This window comes from Carassius auratus, unplaced genomic scaffold, assembly GCF_003368295.1.
Source record: "Carassius auratus strain Wakin unplaced genomic scaffold, ASM336829v1 scaf_tig00013767, whole genome shotgun sequence".
Lineage (NCBI taxonomy): Eukaryota > Metazoa > Chordata > Actinopteri > Cypriniformes > Cyprinidae > Carassius > Carassius auratus.
In genome coordinates this window covers 168,467-183,767 of record NW_020524440.1, presented here as the reverse complement: position 1 = coordinate 183,767, position 15,301 = coordinate 168,467, and the positions used below count along the sequence as shown (strand labels likewise).

Sequence of the window (15,301 nt, the reverse complement as noted above, 5' to 3'; positions counted from 1 at the left end):
GAAAATATGTCATGGAGTAGCAAAACCACAGCAACAGACAGAGCAGAAAGCTGTGCAGTGTTTCGTAGGCTCGAGCCCAGAAAATGTGTGCAAATGGAGTGTGTGTATGTCTTTTAAATGTGCGTTCACATGCTTTGCACCTGCAACTTCCCTATATTCAGCCCTCCCCGCGTGCAGGGGATTCAGACAGAGCCAGGTTCTGACCCACTAATGGAGTAAGCATATGCAGAACGCTGAATCCCTGCCAGACATTAATACAGATCGCTCACAAGTGCCCCTAAACACGCTGGCCATTTGTCTTCACTAGTGAACTGCTGAAAGGTTCAAATTTGCCATAGTCTCGAGAGCCCACTGCTTTGGCATGTCATGCGCTGTGGAGATATTCACAGAGATGGGTATGAATAGGAAACTAAGAGAATGAGAGTGCGAATACTTGGCGAAGCTGAGGAGAAGGGCTTGAGAGTGGGTGGGCCGCTTATGAACTCTGTCCGGTTACAAACCACGGAGTCATGCTGTCATGTCATTTATAGTGCCTGTGAAAACATAATGCTCTTGCAGGAAACAGGAAGTTCCCAAGGAAGAGTCATTAGAGGGCCTTAATGGATGTTTTCTCAACATGTAGTTTTCTCTGTCAGCTTTTATTTAGCTTCTCTGCATGAGAGTGGATTTGGTCAAAGCAAAAAAAATAAAAAATTAGTTAATGCAATTAAAATTAAACCGGTTTACTTTATTAAAGGAAGTTCACCCAAAAATTAAAACTACTCACCCTCTCGAAGAAGATGACCACTGACTGTCCACTGACTTCAATTGAATGGAGTGGGGGAAAACACATTTCTCAAAATATTTTCTTTTGTGTTTCATAGAAAGATGTAAGTCCTGCAGGTTTGGAATGACATGAGTAATAGTGACAATTTTCATACTTCAGATTAGTGGTCGTCCACCAAGGCCGATATATCGGCCAGTATTTGTAATTTTGCAAATATTGCCATTGCCGATAAGTTTTTCTGCTTGGCCGATGTGTTCAAGACTTTTATTTTGACAGCGCTGAGAACGGCAGTGCCTGAGCACAGTTCTGTCTAATATGGATAGAAGTCTCTAATAATCAGATAGAACGGTTAAACAAAGAATTAATGTATACAAAAAGTATTATAAGGATTACTTTTATATTATTAGTAATTGGCAAACATTATAATACTTTCTCGTTTGCTGTCAGCATTAAGCAAATACGCATTTATATAATTTAAAGAAATCTTTGAATGACTAATGAACATTTAATATCACAAACCTTGCAAACGAATCCATCTGTGAGATCTTGTGAAGTGTGCATTTTTATCCATTAATATTACAGAATAGAATATGATCAATATGAACCTTTAATGTTCAATTTAAATAAATGTAATTGCACAAATTATGTTGGCTACAATTTCTAGTCATTTATTGTGAAATAACTCAAGCATGTCATTTTTTTTCTGTCCTATTATAAGCATTGTTTTGCCATTACCAAAAGCATCAGTGGTTTCTTATGATACTTTTGGGAAACGGAGTGTTTGAATGTACTGTCAGAAGTGAGTGAACGATCTCTGTGATTGATTGGTTCTGTCTTGCAGCATTTGCGTGTGTTCAGATGAGCAGGAAACTAGTTCTGTCCTACACAGTTATTCGCTAGCACAGGTTGTTTGTCCAATTCAATACATATTGTACACATTAATTGTAAATAAACAAAATCACTGGTAAAACAAAAAAAACAAAAACACATCTTAGTATCTATATTTTTTTATTTGGGTATCGATACTTTTGATACTCACATCAGTATTTAATATATATCGATACTTCAGGATTGATACGCCGATCCCTACTTTAAACTTTCAAACTTTAGGCTTTTTTAAACTTTCACATCAAACAATGCTTTTTCAATCCAACATGTTATGAATCTATTTAAATTTCAGTTCGTTTGAATCAACTTAAGTAAAATTTAATTGCGATTGAGCATTCCATTTGGTTCCTCAATTCAAATTCAATAATTTAACTGGAATTTAAAAGACATTCCCAGTTCAGTTTTCAATGTAGCACCACCCTGATAAGTAAAAAAACCACATGGTTTCTTAAAATGGTAATTTCTGCAAAATCCAGATAATTTGCAGTTTTCAGATGCTCATTCGAGGGGGTTTTCCTTGCTGTTGTTGCCTTAGGGCTTGTTCACGGAGGCATGATTTTCCTGTCCTTTTATCTTCTTTATTTTTCTGGTTTCTGTAATGCCGCTTTGAAGCAATTTGTGTTATTATAAGCCATACAGTTATATTGAAACAAATATACATTAAATTTTAGTCAAACACCAAAAAGAAACTGAATTCCCCTCCAAATGTAAACCTGTGCAAGTGCCTCTGTCTGTGATTTTTCCTTTTTGACGGCGTGTCTTTCTCTGTCGGTTTCTTCTGGGTAATAGCATTTCTCTGTCACTGCACAGTCATCATAACTGAGAGAAAGGATGAATGAGATGTACAGAAGTAGGCAAAGAGCGATGCGGAGGTATAAGGCAATTGTTTTCAGCCAGGAGTTGTATTTAGGGAAGGGGCCGTCTCTGTGAGATCGGCTGGGACAGGGTCAGAGCAAACACAGCGTCTCATCCACGAGCCGACTCCTCCGCTCTGCCTGCTCGCTTTCCGCTCACGTCTGCCTCCGTTTGCGCACGCCTGCACTGTTAGAGGCCACTAAATATCTGACACACTGGAGAATTGGCAATCCTTTGAGAATCTGTACCCTTTTCAATCTCTCCGCTCTTCTTTTTATTGAATACATTTATGGAGCGGAGCTCGTTGCACAGCGGGTCGCCTGTTTTGATTCAGCTTTACCTCATCCGTGGGGAGGAGTGCCTCCAAATTCAGCTCTGTGGGTCCTCAAAGGGGCCTGTGTAACACAGCAGTGTGTGCCTTTATTCATAATTGAGAGAAATACATTAGTTGAGTGCTAGAATGGGGTGTTTTTTGTAATTGAAGTGGCAAGGTGTTAGCAAAAAGGAAAACACCCTTACTCTCAGCGGAGTGATGCTTGGAAATCTATCCTTGTTTTCTGCCATTGCAGGCTTTGATTTTGTAAAGCCTATAGTGTGGATGCAGTTTTATTTGATTCTTATGATATAATTATATACACAAACAACATGTTTTATTGTTAGCATGATTGTACTGCATTCAGCCCTTGAAATGAAAGGTTAATTCTTTATTTTGTTAATGGTTTATATCTGCACCCGTTCAGTTGTGAATAATCACTGAATAATTAACTGAAAATTCATGATTCTATGTCAACAAACCTCAAACAGCACTTCAAAAAGTCATCAAAAAAAGAGTTTTACAAGCCAAACTGATGAGAGGCCATACTGTTTCTTTTTTTTTTTTACAAGCATTGTGGTACTTGCTTGAGATGATGTGGCTGCAAAATTCTCCGTAAGGCTTATAAATTGCTCTCCATAAATTATGACGATTGTTAGTGTCCTTAATGCAGTCTCAGGCATTTTTACAAGAACAAATTGTGTTTTAAATAAGACATGATTTGACCTTTAGGCTTTAGCATCATATAGAAAGCTATATTATACTTTTTATGAAGATAACCTATTTTATGATTGAGGGGGAAAAAGACGTTGTTTTATGCAGGATTTTGAAGTAAGCATTATGAAAGTTCAATTGCTATTTGAATTATCTCTCTTCCGAGTTACCAAAATAGAAATTCACAGATCATTAATGTTAATCATTAAGACGTTTTTGTCTAGTGTTCCAGGAAAAATAATAAAGCAATAGTTCCCTCATGTTGTTCCAAACGAAGAAGAAAAAAGAAGATATTTTGAAGAAATGTTTGTAACCAGTTTTGGTTACCACTGATTTCCAGTTCTCATCACTGAGAAATTTCTCAAAATATCTTCTTTTGTCTTCAACAAAGAAAGAAAGTCATGCTGATTTAAAATCACAAGGGTGGGTAATTATGACAGAATTTTACATTTTCTGTGAACTGTCTTAATAAATGCCTTAAACTGGATACTTGTGACGCAAAACTGAATGAGGATATTTAGACTTGTTTGTATTTGAATATAACTTTATCTACTGCACTGACAGATCTGTTTCACTTCTTTAACACATAGAAAATCTGTCTGTGTTGGTAATGCAATGTATTTTGATTGTTATATTTGATATTCAAATGCTTTGAAAAGCCCCGAACACATCCATGCATTTAAAATATGTATTTGTTCCTCAAGGGGATTGTTATGAGTAATTGCCTTATCAAAGCTGCCTCTAATCAATATCAAAATGTTTTTTGTTTATTTCCGAGCAAAGAGAATGAGTGCAACACAACACTGGCAATTACATCTAAATCTCCCATTTCTGTTGGTTTAGCCGGTCGACAGATCCAGATTGCTTTGTAATGGTTTGAGAGAATTAAACGCACGTTTGGTTCTTAAAATTTTCTTAGCATAATGGTTTCTTGATTTCATAAAGCTCTCCCCCTCCGCCCCCTCTCCCTCTTGAAATGATTCTTTTATGTTTTGACCTCCTCTCTTTCCCGTCAGAAGCCCCTCTCAGCCAGTCGCCCCGTCACTTAGACCATGTTTAAGCCGTTTTCCATCTGAAGGATTGCCAGGGTTTCTTTGAACTATCATTTTTGCATCCCACATGCAGCGCTTCACGTGTCCCTGAGGAATATTTGGAGATGTTTCATGCAGGTCTATAAGGCCGTGATCATAGGATGTCTCATATTGTCCTCCTCCTACTATTTTGGAAGACATATTAACATAGAGTGAGGAGAGTCTACTCTAATCTTCTGCATGCAGGGTAACCAAAAAGATGAAAAATGTATTTGAAACATCTTCCAGAAAAGGTGATTTCAATAATGCATTTGTAGTGATTGATATTTCAGAGAATTCGAATACCAAGAGATGAACGAATGCAGCTGGGAATGGAGTCTAAAACCTTCTTTATAGTTCATTCATGTATATAAATCTGTTAATTTATTAATTCCTTTATTCATTCTATTAACTCTCTTTGTTGTGTGAGCCCTGCATCGAGCAGAGAACAAAAGAAATAAGGAAAGCCAGAGAATCATTCTCACTCCTTTGTGACCTGGACTCCCACAGGCGGCTTGAAAAGTGCATATCGCACCAGGGAATCTGCTTCTTTTTGAAATCAATTTTAATGAGATGCTTGATAAAGTCTGAGAAATGTCTGCTAACTATTCACTGACTTGCATTTAGCAGTCAAAAGCTACTCAATATCCGCTATCAAGTTCGTCCCTGTAGTTTGCCAGTGATTTATAATTGCTTTAATTGCTCTTCTTGCAGCTACTGTTGGAGATTAATAAATCCTTATATTCAAAATCCAACCGAGGCCAGTCGGAGGAATGGCCCTTGCCACCTCCTGCAAAAGGGCGCATATCGCTTTTATTTCGTAGCCGTGCCTGCTGTTACTGTGGAAATGGAGACTAATGTAAGTGTGTTAATGCATGTCTCCCACGGTTACAAAATCACTAATACAGCCGCACTCTTCCAAATGACATCCTTAGACCGTTTCACACAGCATATGTAAAGCAGAACTGCAGAGAAATTGAATTGCGGTGTCTTACATCGTGCTTTTACGTGGCATTAATAAACAGTGCATGTACTTTGAATGCACAATAGTATATCTGTGAAAGACAATGAATGAAATTAAAATGCTGCTCATTGTTAGTTCATGCACCTAATGAATTATCTAATCATACAGTTTGAACCTTATGGGTCCCCACGTTAACATTTTACATTAAACAATGCTAATCTGATCATTATGTAATTTTATTATTTTTCTACATTGCTAATTCAACCTAAAATGGAAATTCTGCCATCATTTACTCACCTAAATGTAATTTCAGACCTGCACAACCTGTAGAAAAATTAAAAAAAATTTAAAGTCAGCAAGTGTTTGGACGCTGTAGACATTCATTGTATGTACAAAAATAGTGTAATCAGTGTCACATGATCTTGCAGAAATAATTATAATATACTGATTTGCTGCTGAATTAGTGAGTGTCGTGACATTCAGCCAACTATGGTGACCCATACTCAGAATTTGTGCTCTGCATTTGACCCATCCGAAGTGCACACACACAGAGCAGTGAACACACACACACACTGTGAACACACACCCGGAGCAGTGGGCAGCAATTTATGCTGCGGCGCCCGGGGAGCAGTTGGGGGTTCGATGCCTTGCTCAAGGGCACCTAAGTCGTGGTATTGAAGGTGGAGAGAGAACTGTACATGCACTCCCCCCACCCACAATTCCTGCCGGCCCGGGACTCGAACTCACAACCTTTCGATTGGGAGTCCGACTCTCTAACCATTAGGCCATAATAATATTAATTTGAACTGGCTATAGCCTCTTATGATGGGATCCAAATAGATGTGTGAAACAGGCCTTGTCATGTCAGTTATCTTCTTATGCTAGAGTGCACAGAATTATTTTTTTCGTGAGTATGTTATGGGGTAGTTTTTAAAGATAACAGAGCTGTATTTACTCTTTCTGAGAGTAAATAGCATTGTGTTAATAATATTGTTTCCGTTAAGAACTTTTTACCTCCTGTGATGCTAGCACCTGGAGCAGTAGCATCATTTGCACTAATGATAGCTAATCTGCTCAATTAGCAAAGTACACATTTGTAATCTGGGCCTCTCTGCTAGCAGGCAAGTTTACATATTCTTCATCTTCCTCTTGCAGACTAATGCCCCACGACATGGGGTGGTACACAATCCCCTGTGGTAACATGCTAACAGAGGAGCTGTTTCAGCCGATTGTTTGCAGACACAAGAAATGGCTCCTTCGTTCCACATCCCTCTCGCTTGCTCTCTAATGCACTCTCATTCTGCCTCCATCCTACTTTACCACAGGAGACCGCTTTCACCTTTTTAGCTCATTAATTAGCATGAACAGTTAATAGTGCTTCCTACAGTGGCTGCCTCAGCAGTTTTGCCTCAGAGTTGGTGTCACCAAATCAATATCAAGTCGGGCATAAAGCACTAGAGAAACTCAGTCGCAAGAAGCGGGCCATGGTTGCTTCTCTAAGTGATTTTTCTGTTAGAAGCAAGCCATCCCTACACCAGTATGCATAATACGGTCTGATTTTGTTTTCTGTTCTTGATGATTGTCGCATTAATTGTAAGAGAGTACGATATGGCACCAGTGAGATCAGATTTTTTTCACAACTGACAGCACTGACAAGGCATTTTACATCATCAATAGAGTGCAACATTTGTTTCACAAGTAAAAAAAAAAATCAATTTATTTTCTCCATAGTGGAATTGATGTAAAAGATATGATATAAATATGCTTTTGTAAAAAGCATCAGCTCGCATTATTTAACCTTATTTTTTGAAATAATCCTTTTCAGCAGTGGATTTCCAGGTGAAAAACTACATTACCCATAATTCTGCAAAGAAACTCCATCATTCAGAGAATCAGGACCAACAAGTGGAGCCAAAAGAATGGCATACTACTCTTTTAGCATACTATTTATTGCATACTATATAGTAGGGAAGTATTTTGAACACAGCAATAGAGTCACTTTCCTTGCGCTCTCGAATGACTTTAATATTTTTATGCATATTTTGTAATAGACTTAACATATATTGCTTCTGTATTAGTAGTTCTTTCCCTCATTAAACCATTAAGTTCACAATCTTCACGAATATTTTTTGTTTCAAATCAAAATTTGTAATGTTGTGATTTCACCTCATAGCTGGTTGGTTTGGTTTATGGCTTATAAATCTCAGAAGAAGACTCAATGGGAAAATACTTTCTTCCAGCTTCTTCTCAAGGCTGCTGAAAAAGTGGACAGACTGTTGCACTCTATTGTATCAGCCATAGCGCCAAATTAGCATTTGTTGGCAGTCTAATGTAGCTGACGGAAAAAAAGGATTTTGTGGACAAACCGATGTAATTTCTTTCTTTCTTATTTATTTAAGCTTCAGAACAAAATTATAAAGAGGAAAAACAACCAATGCAGAAAAATAAACTAAATGAACTGAAAAATACATAAAAGAAACAAGAAATTAAAAATTAAACTGCTGTCGATTACAGGTATGTCACACCATGCATTCAGAGTTATTCCCAAAGTTTGTCTTTGACTGCAAAACTGTGGTAAAAACCATATACAGTAGTGCACACTGAGCTTACATGATAACACTCTCAGAATTCCCCTCACATCTCCAGGAGAAAGAAGAATATGTCTAGGATCTTGAAGAAAAGAAATTGAAAAAAAAAAATCAAGCTAGTTGCAGGATTGTCTTGTTTGTTTTCGCTGTTCTTGTTGTTTTCATTTAACAATGCAGCATGAGTGCTTAGCATTTAGATGACATGTTTGAGGAGAGGTGCAACAGATCAGATGCACTGCGTGAAGGGTTTCACAGATAGTGCCAGACTTCCAGGGCGGAGAGGCATACGGACAGGCGGGCACTGGAAAAAACAGCTCTACCCGTAGAATCATGGGCACTGTCATCACCATTGTGAATGACACAGTGACGAGCCAATCAGCACGTGTGCCAACGAGTGGCTTAGAGACCCTTCTGCATGCCAATGAGTGTAGCCGATCCAAGAACCACGAGCTTGCCAATGAAGGACTCAAAGTCTTGAGGGGTTAAGAGGTTTTTATAAACACTGAATGAGCAAGTGGAAAGTAGGAAGTTTCTTCAACTTGATCTAAGAGAAAAGACTTCAAAAAAGCCCTGTGAAGTACAGAATACAGGGCTGGCTAATTTGAGGCACTTTGAGAGTATAAACCAGACAGCAGAGGACCTGAATTAGCAACGTTAGCAGAGTTGATGGTGATGCAGTGCTGGGCAGTGACTAACTCAAACAGTCACACTAATAAATCATATCTTTCAGTAGGAACTAGTATTAATTTTCTTGTTTGTTTGATTGTTTATGATGGTCTTTTGTGGGTCATACTTAAATGCTGATATTCTGACATGCAAAATGTCATAAAGATAAATTATTTATTATGTTGATTCATTTATTAACATTTTTGACGTTGCTGCTAATCATAAAGGACAACTTGTTTTTATTTTATTTTTATTCTATGATAGCTTTTTAATCAAATTGTCCTTTTATTTATTTTAAACTTTCTTTTTCCTCATATTAATTTTAATTTATAATCTTATTTCATCTGAACTAATTTGTTCTATTTTTTCCAATTTCTACTACTTAGCACTTAAAATTACAACTGTATGAAATGTGCTATAGAAATAAACCTGCCTTTCCTGTAGTCTCAAAACTGATCACTCACAACAGCATAATAAAAATAAAAATATATATTTTTAATGAAATGTGTATATATATATATATATGTTTAAATGAACCATGCCTTTTTCTAAATGGTGAGAAAATCACAAATGTCACATTTGAACAGCCTCTTTACTCTGAATTCTGACCGTGGAAATACTTTTCTGGAGTCTCTTTGTTTTAGTTTAGTGTTTTTCATCCATTATTATTAGTTAATTAGTTGTATTAAACAAATTATGAACTTCCTATTTTGTTTTATTTTTGCACATATGTTAGACTGCACTGTTGCTTAATAAAAAAAATTTTTTTAGGATTTTTTACAAATATATAATATAAGGGTAGATGGAGACCATCTGTTTTAGGTTTTTGGAAAATTCAAACAATTAAAAATAAAAAGTGCAAAACCTAATTATAGTTCATGGTTGAATCTATTTCAGATTATTTAATAAATGGTTATGTTATAGAATGATGCCATTTGAAATCTTTTTGATGACTGTAAATTCAAAGTTTTCTTTTTTTTCGTGTTATATAGTAGAATTGAATTATATAATAAAACAAATCTAATGAAATAACTGACCACTGTTTCCTTTTTATTTTTTTAAGCCTCTGCCCAAGGAGCCATCCTAAAGGACATCAGATTGCTGTGAGGAGGTGAGTGGTGCTTCAGTAAGATTATGTCTTATCTTGCTCTTTTTGCTTTTTCTTAGTAAGCCATCATTATCTCTAAATCTAAAATGCAAACACAGTGATCATGCAAAGACAGTGATCGTCCAACGAGCAGGTCCGAAGAAGAATGGTGTCAAAACACGGCGAGCGACAAGAGTGCTAACACAGCGTTGGCTTTAAAGCAACAAGACAGATACAGAGCACAGGTACAGAGGGGGAATATGGCAGAGATGAAATCGAGTGGAAATTTTATCATTTATCCAACCAATTGTGCCCCGCCAGCGCTGATGAAGTTGTGTTAAGAGTGACACACCTGATCAGCGGAAGGGCTAAAGCTGGATTAGAGGGCAGCTGTGGGTGCCGGTTGTGCTACGGATCGAGAGATGAAGGGAGAAGATGATGTTGCGGGACGTGATCTGAAACCCAAAATCCCTCGTGTTCTTTCCTCAGTAGTGATTGCAGATGGTGCGATGGTGGCAAAGAAGGAGATACGGTTATATTTAACAAGATATATTTACATGCCAGCTGTTGTTTGTCTTTCCGTCATGCTTCGAGCGATTCCCAGTGAGTGTGCATGGCTTGGGAAAGACTGTAGTTTTGCGGTGCAGGAGGATAATTTGAGTGCAGAAATTTGCATAAATGTATGTTAATCCTTGAGGCAATTAGCACCTGTCAGTTTCTGAGTGAAAGCTTTCCGGTCTTTTTTTTTTTTATTACACGACACAATAATATGCTGAATATTGTTTTAAAACCACCACCAACACCATTTTTTCTGTATTGAAAAGTATCCTTTGGGAAACAATGCCTTTTCACGCCAGTGTTATTCCAACAGTCAGAGCTATATTTGAGTTGCACATGCCTCTGTTTCTTTGAAAAACACTTTATTAAAAAGCTAGTCATGAGGGAAGACTTTTTATTGAAAAGCTCCATTATAAAAGGGTCCAAAGTGAGCACTTATGGAACATCTCAGAGGGAAGCTGTTGTGTAAGACATCTGGGGAGGATTGTAGGCTTTGTGGCTCCTGCGGTGGTTCTAGGAAATGAAATTCTTTATGGCGGTTCTGGTTCATGGCCGTGTTATCAACATTTCCAGCATGTTGCGTCCTCCATCCCCAAGAGAACGCTGTGTGTATTGCAGGCAATCTCAGAGAGATGGAGAAACAGAAAAATTATTTACTTTAAGAGGAACTGGAATGTACAAAACTGTGTTCTGATTACACTGACATGCATTAAAAATTGATTCAAGTAATTTGGGGAATATCTGATTTACAAATACCAAATGCGAGTTCGTTAAACCACATTGAACAGATGTGAATTTTTTTTTAACTCCAATGCTCCCATATTTACTGCTGTAAAAAAAAAAAAAAAAAAAAAAAAAAACTTTCTGCACATGCACAGCCCACGTTTAAAATGTTTTGGTGATTTTTAACAACTATGTTTTCTATAGCTAGTGAAAGCATACAAAATGTATGACTTTTTTTTTTTTTTTTTTTATCCCTAAACTGGAACATTTCTTAAGCTGAAACATGGCGCCTGCAAAACCAAGTCAAGTCAGCTTATTTGTATAGCGCTTTCTACAATACTGGTTGTGTCAAAACAGCTTTACAAAGTCAAACAAGAAAATAGATTGCCAATAACACAAGAAGACAATAACAGAGTCATTTTCCCAGCTAAAGTCAGTTCAGCACCAGGGTCATGGGTTTGATTCCCAAACAATGCAGGAATTGATCAAATGTATGCAGTACACTGCATGCATTAAAGGGACAGTAAGTAGGAATTACTCCCATCTAGTGGTGAAATTGTATTTTGCATTCAAACTAATTTTGCTCTCCAGCGCCTCGCTTTTTCAAATGCATCTACGGTAGGCGATATGTACCAAAAAGCTTTGACAGGACGTCTTCTAATAGCACTTCGTCGAGTTTTCCTTCAGGTGAACAGGTGTGTTCTTTCAAACAAACTGCAACATGACAACTAACAAACGAATGTTACAGTATGAATTACTGACTGTGGAAAACATGAAATATTGTAATTAGTAGTTATGTCTTCTTTATTCGTTATATTTTCTGAATTATATGCATTGTTAGATATAAAAAAATATATAATATAGATTGTAACACTGACTTACCAGTCGAGAAGAAAACAGGCCACTTCAGCATCTCTTTTGAAATCTTTATCAAGCATTAGCTCTTTCCACCTAGAAAAAGCTTCCCCGACATTAACTCTTGTTTTCTGTAATCTATGGTCACGTTTCCTTTTACGTTCTATTTTTGACTGTTTTGGCGATGATGTTTTCTTCTCCTGTGGCGCGGCATATGTATGGTCCATAATAAGAATGCAATCCAGACTTTTAAACTTGCCGGTGCAGTTTCAAGCGCCTCTCACTGCTCTGCACCTGCGTTTCTGGCTCTGACCGAAAACGCGCTGTGGAAACGCGTTGGCTTAGTACTTTTTGTCCCTCTCTGCTATTATAGTTTTGCAAGATGGCGGAACTACATGGAAGCCTCCGTCGACCTACCCGTCCCATGTATATAAAGATAATAAATTCTTCATTTACAAGGATTAGTTTAAACATTGGCATAGGTATTTGTACACACGTATTTATGAATAAAAATATTGATTTTAGATAATAAAATACCTAAAAAGTCATTTATACTCCCTTTAATTCAATGTAAGTTATATTGGATAAAAGCATCTACTAAGTGCAAAAAAGTGTCATAAGTATTGCTGATGTGTAAAATAACAAAATGCTTGTAAAGCAGTGGTCAGACTAATTGCTGATGCAGAATTTATGTCTCAGGGTCTTTTTATAGAATTTGATCATTAAGTCAAACTTATCTAAAAGAAAATATGATGTTTTACTTAAATCAAAAGATTCTTCATACCATGCACTTACAGTTATAGGATATTTCCATGTATTATATAAGTTGGCACCATTATGTATTATATAACTTTTCTGACTTTTTCAGTTGTAAATGCCTGCTCATTAGTACATTTTTCTGTGTTTTACCCACCATAATAGAATAAGTTACAAAGGTACAAAGGTTTTTCTTTTCCTCTAAACTATATACTTTTATGTAGCTATACTTAGATTTAACATCATTAAATGTGCATTTCTAGAATCTTTCTTTGGAGAAATTGTCACATAGTGCATAGATGCTTTATGAACAACAAAGCACAAAAGAAAAGATTATACACTTTGATTAAAACAGAGCACATAACTGTACTAAAGCACTGGTGTCCTACTAAGATATTCAGTTATTTTAAAAACAATCAGAGGAAACAGTGCTGATTAGTGCACAGGCAATGTACATTTACATATTCAGATTTTAATTCTCTAAATGCGAATTAACACTCAGACAACGGGTGGCATAATTTTCCCTTTAAAAAAATAATGGAGCCGCAAGATGAACGCAGAGATGTTGAAAGGCCTGTGTGTAACTAAATAATCATTTTATTAAGGATTTCGTGCTAAACAACACAGGCATCCACTGCCATTTACATTTTTTCAAAAGAATGTGCCTTTCAAAGCAGCCACTCTTCAGAATGCAGTCATATAAAAATCTTCATTCACTAAGTAAACACAAACAAAAGAGCCACAAGATCAACAAACATGAAAAGATGAGGCAGGAAAAGGTAATGCATGTCATTTTTTCAGGCCTTTGATCATCCACAAAATGCATTTCCCTAATGTCCCCACCAATGGTTTTCTCTTTGTGTGTGCGCAGGTTTGCTGACATTCACAGGAGCAACGCCAAACAGGAATCATCCATCAGCCCCCACACATTTGTGTCCATCCTCTCATTTCAGAGCTAAACATTATCAGCTGACCCACTCCCCATCGCCCTCAAACAGGAAATGGAATCCGTGCACCTCGGTTGCAGTCAGTCAAGCATCTCTACAGTTATATGCAGGTCATCGAGTCCCAGCAGACGCCATCGTCTCACAGCTGGGCACACAAAATATTTTCAAACCTTGACATAAAAGAACTGTTTAAGTTTTGATCTCAAAATACATTAGCGACGAGAACATTTCACTCGCTATCCACTTAAACCTCCAGAGGAGACTGTTCGCTTACCTTTCAGACAAAGATTACATAAGTTCCTTGCGAAGAGCGGCGAGGCTGTTGTCGATCTTGAAAGACCCCAAATACGTCTTCAGAGCAAGGACATGTCGTCAATGAAAGGCCAAGGACGTGCAGAGACCCTTAAATATACAGCAGAGCTCAATCGCGCTGTAAAAGGACTTGTTTTGCGAAGGAATTAAGACGCAGCAGATGACTGATGTATCCTGTAAATTTGACCTCATGAGGTTTGACCATATGGATTGTGTCGGTTGAGTTCTGAGAATGGCAATGAACTGATGCCGTCAACTGTAATCATGGCTGATTTAAAGATTAGCAAACAATGTGTGGATGTCATCTGTCCCTTTCTCTCCGGGGCATCTCTTTCACTCTCTGCTTTAAATGTCTGTCTCTAATGGACATATCATTTCTATCTATACTTTATTTTGACTGTAAATTGACACTTGCGATGGATTGTTGACCTAGATAGGAAATAAAGGGTGCGTCCATGTAAATGTACATAATGCTTTAGGGACTCTCTCTATTGGGGGCCATGCTGATTTGCTGCTTAAAGTCAATGTGAAATCGTAAAGCTTATTTAGTTTCATAATAAATGGTCCGCAGTTATTTGTAAATGATTCATTGGTGCAATCAAATTTGTGGTCAGAATTTTTTTTTTTTTTACATTTACATGACAGAGGTCATAATCACCAAAGGCTGCATTTATTTGATCAAAAATACAGAAAGGCTGAAATATTTCTGCAATTTAAAATTACTTTTCATTTTGAATATATTTAAAAAATGTAATTTATTCCTGTGATGGTAAAGCTGAACTTTCAGCATCATTATTCCATTCTTCAGTGTAGCATGATCCTTAAAGGGTTAATTCACCCATATATTAAAATGATGTCATTAATGACTCACCCTCATGTCATTCCAAACCCGTGAGACCTCTGCTTATCTTCGGAACACAGTTTAAGATATTTTAGATTTAGTCTGAGACCCCTTAGTCCCTCCATTGAAGCTGTGTGTACGGTATACTGTCCATGTCCAGAAAGGTAAGAAAAACATCATCAAAGTAGTCCATGTGACATCAGAGGGTCAGTTAGAATTTGTTGAAGCATCGAAAATACATTTTGGTCCAAAAATAGCAAAAACTACGACTTTATTCAGCATTGTCTTCTCTTCCGGCTCTGTTGTGAGCACGTTCACTGCAGTGTAGTGATATCCGGTTCACGAACAAATCACCGGAGTAATTCATTTATTTAAACAGTACACTGACTGAACTGCTG

At 37.1% G+C, this 15,301-nt stretch overlaps 1 protein-coding gene across 3 annotated transcripts in view; it reads left to right on the top strand.

Annotated features, from left to right (window-relative positions):
• LOC113074137 (protein FAM19A5-like) overlaps nt 1–14,647 on the top strand; it is a 46,319-nt gene extending 31,672 nt beyond the window's left edge. For all 3 annotated transcript variants that reach the window (XM_026246874.1, XM_026246875.1, XM_026246876.1), the window contains exons 4-5: nt 9,888–9,935; nt 13,675–14,647. In XM_026246874.1, coding sequence (XP_026102659.1) covers nt 9,888–9,911 — 24 coding nt within the window. In that variant the 3' untranslated portion in view covers nt 9,912–9,935; nt 13,675–14,647. The remainder of the gene's footprint in view (nt 1–9,887; nt 9,936–13,674) is intronic.
• Nucleotides 14,648–15,301: the final 654 nt, after the last annotated feature.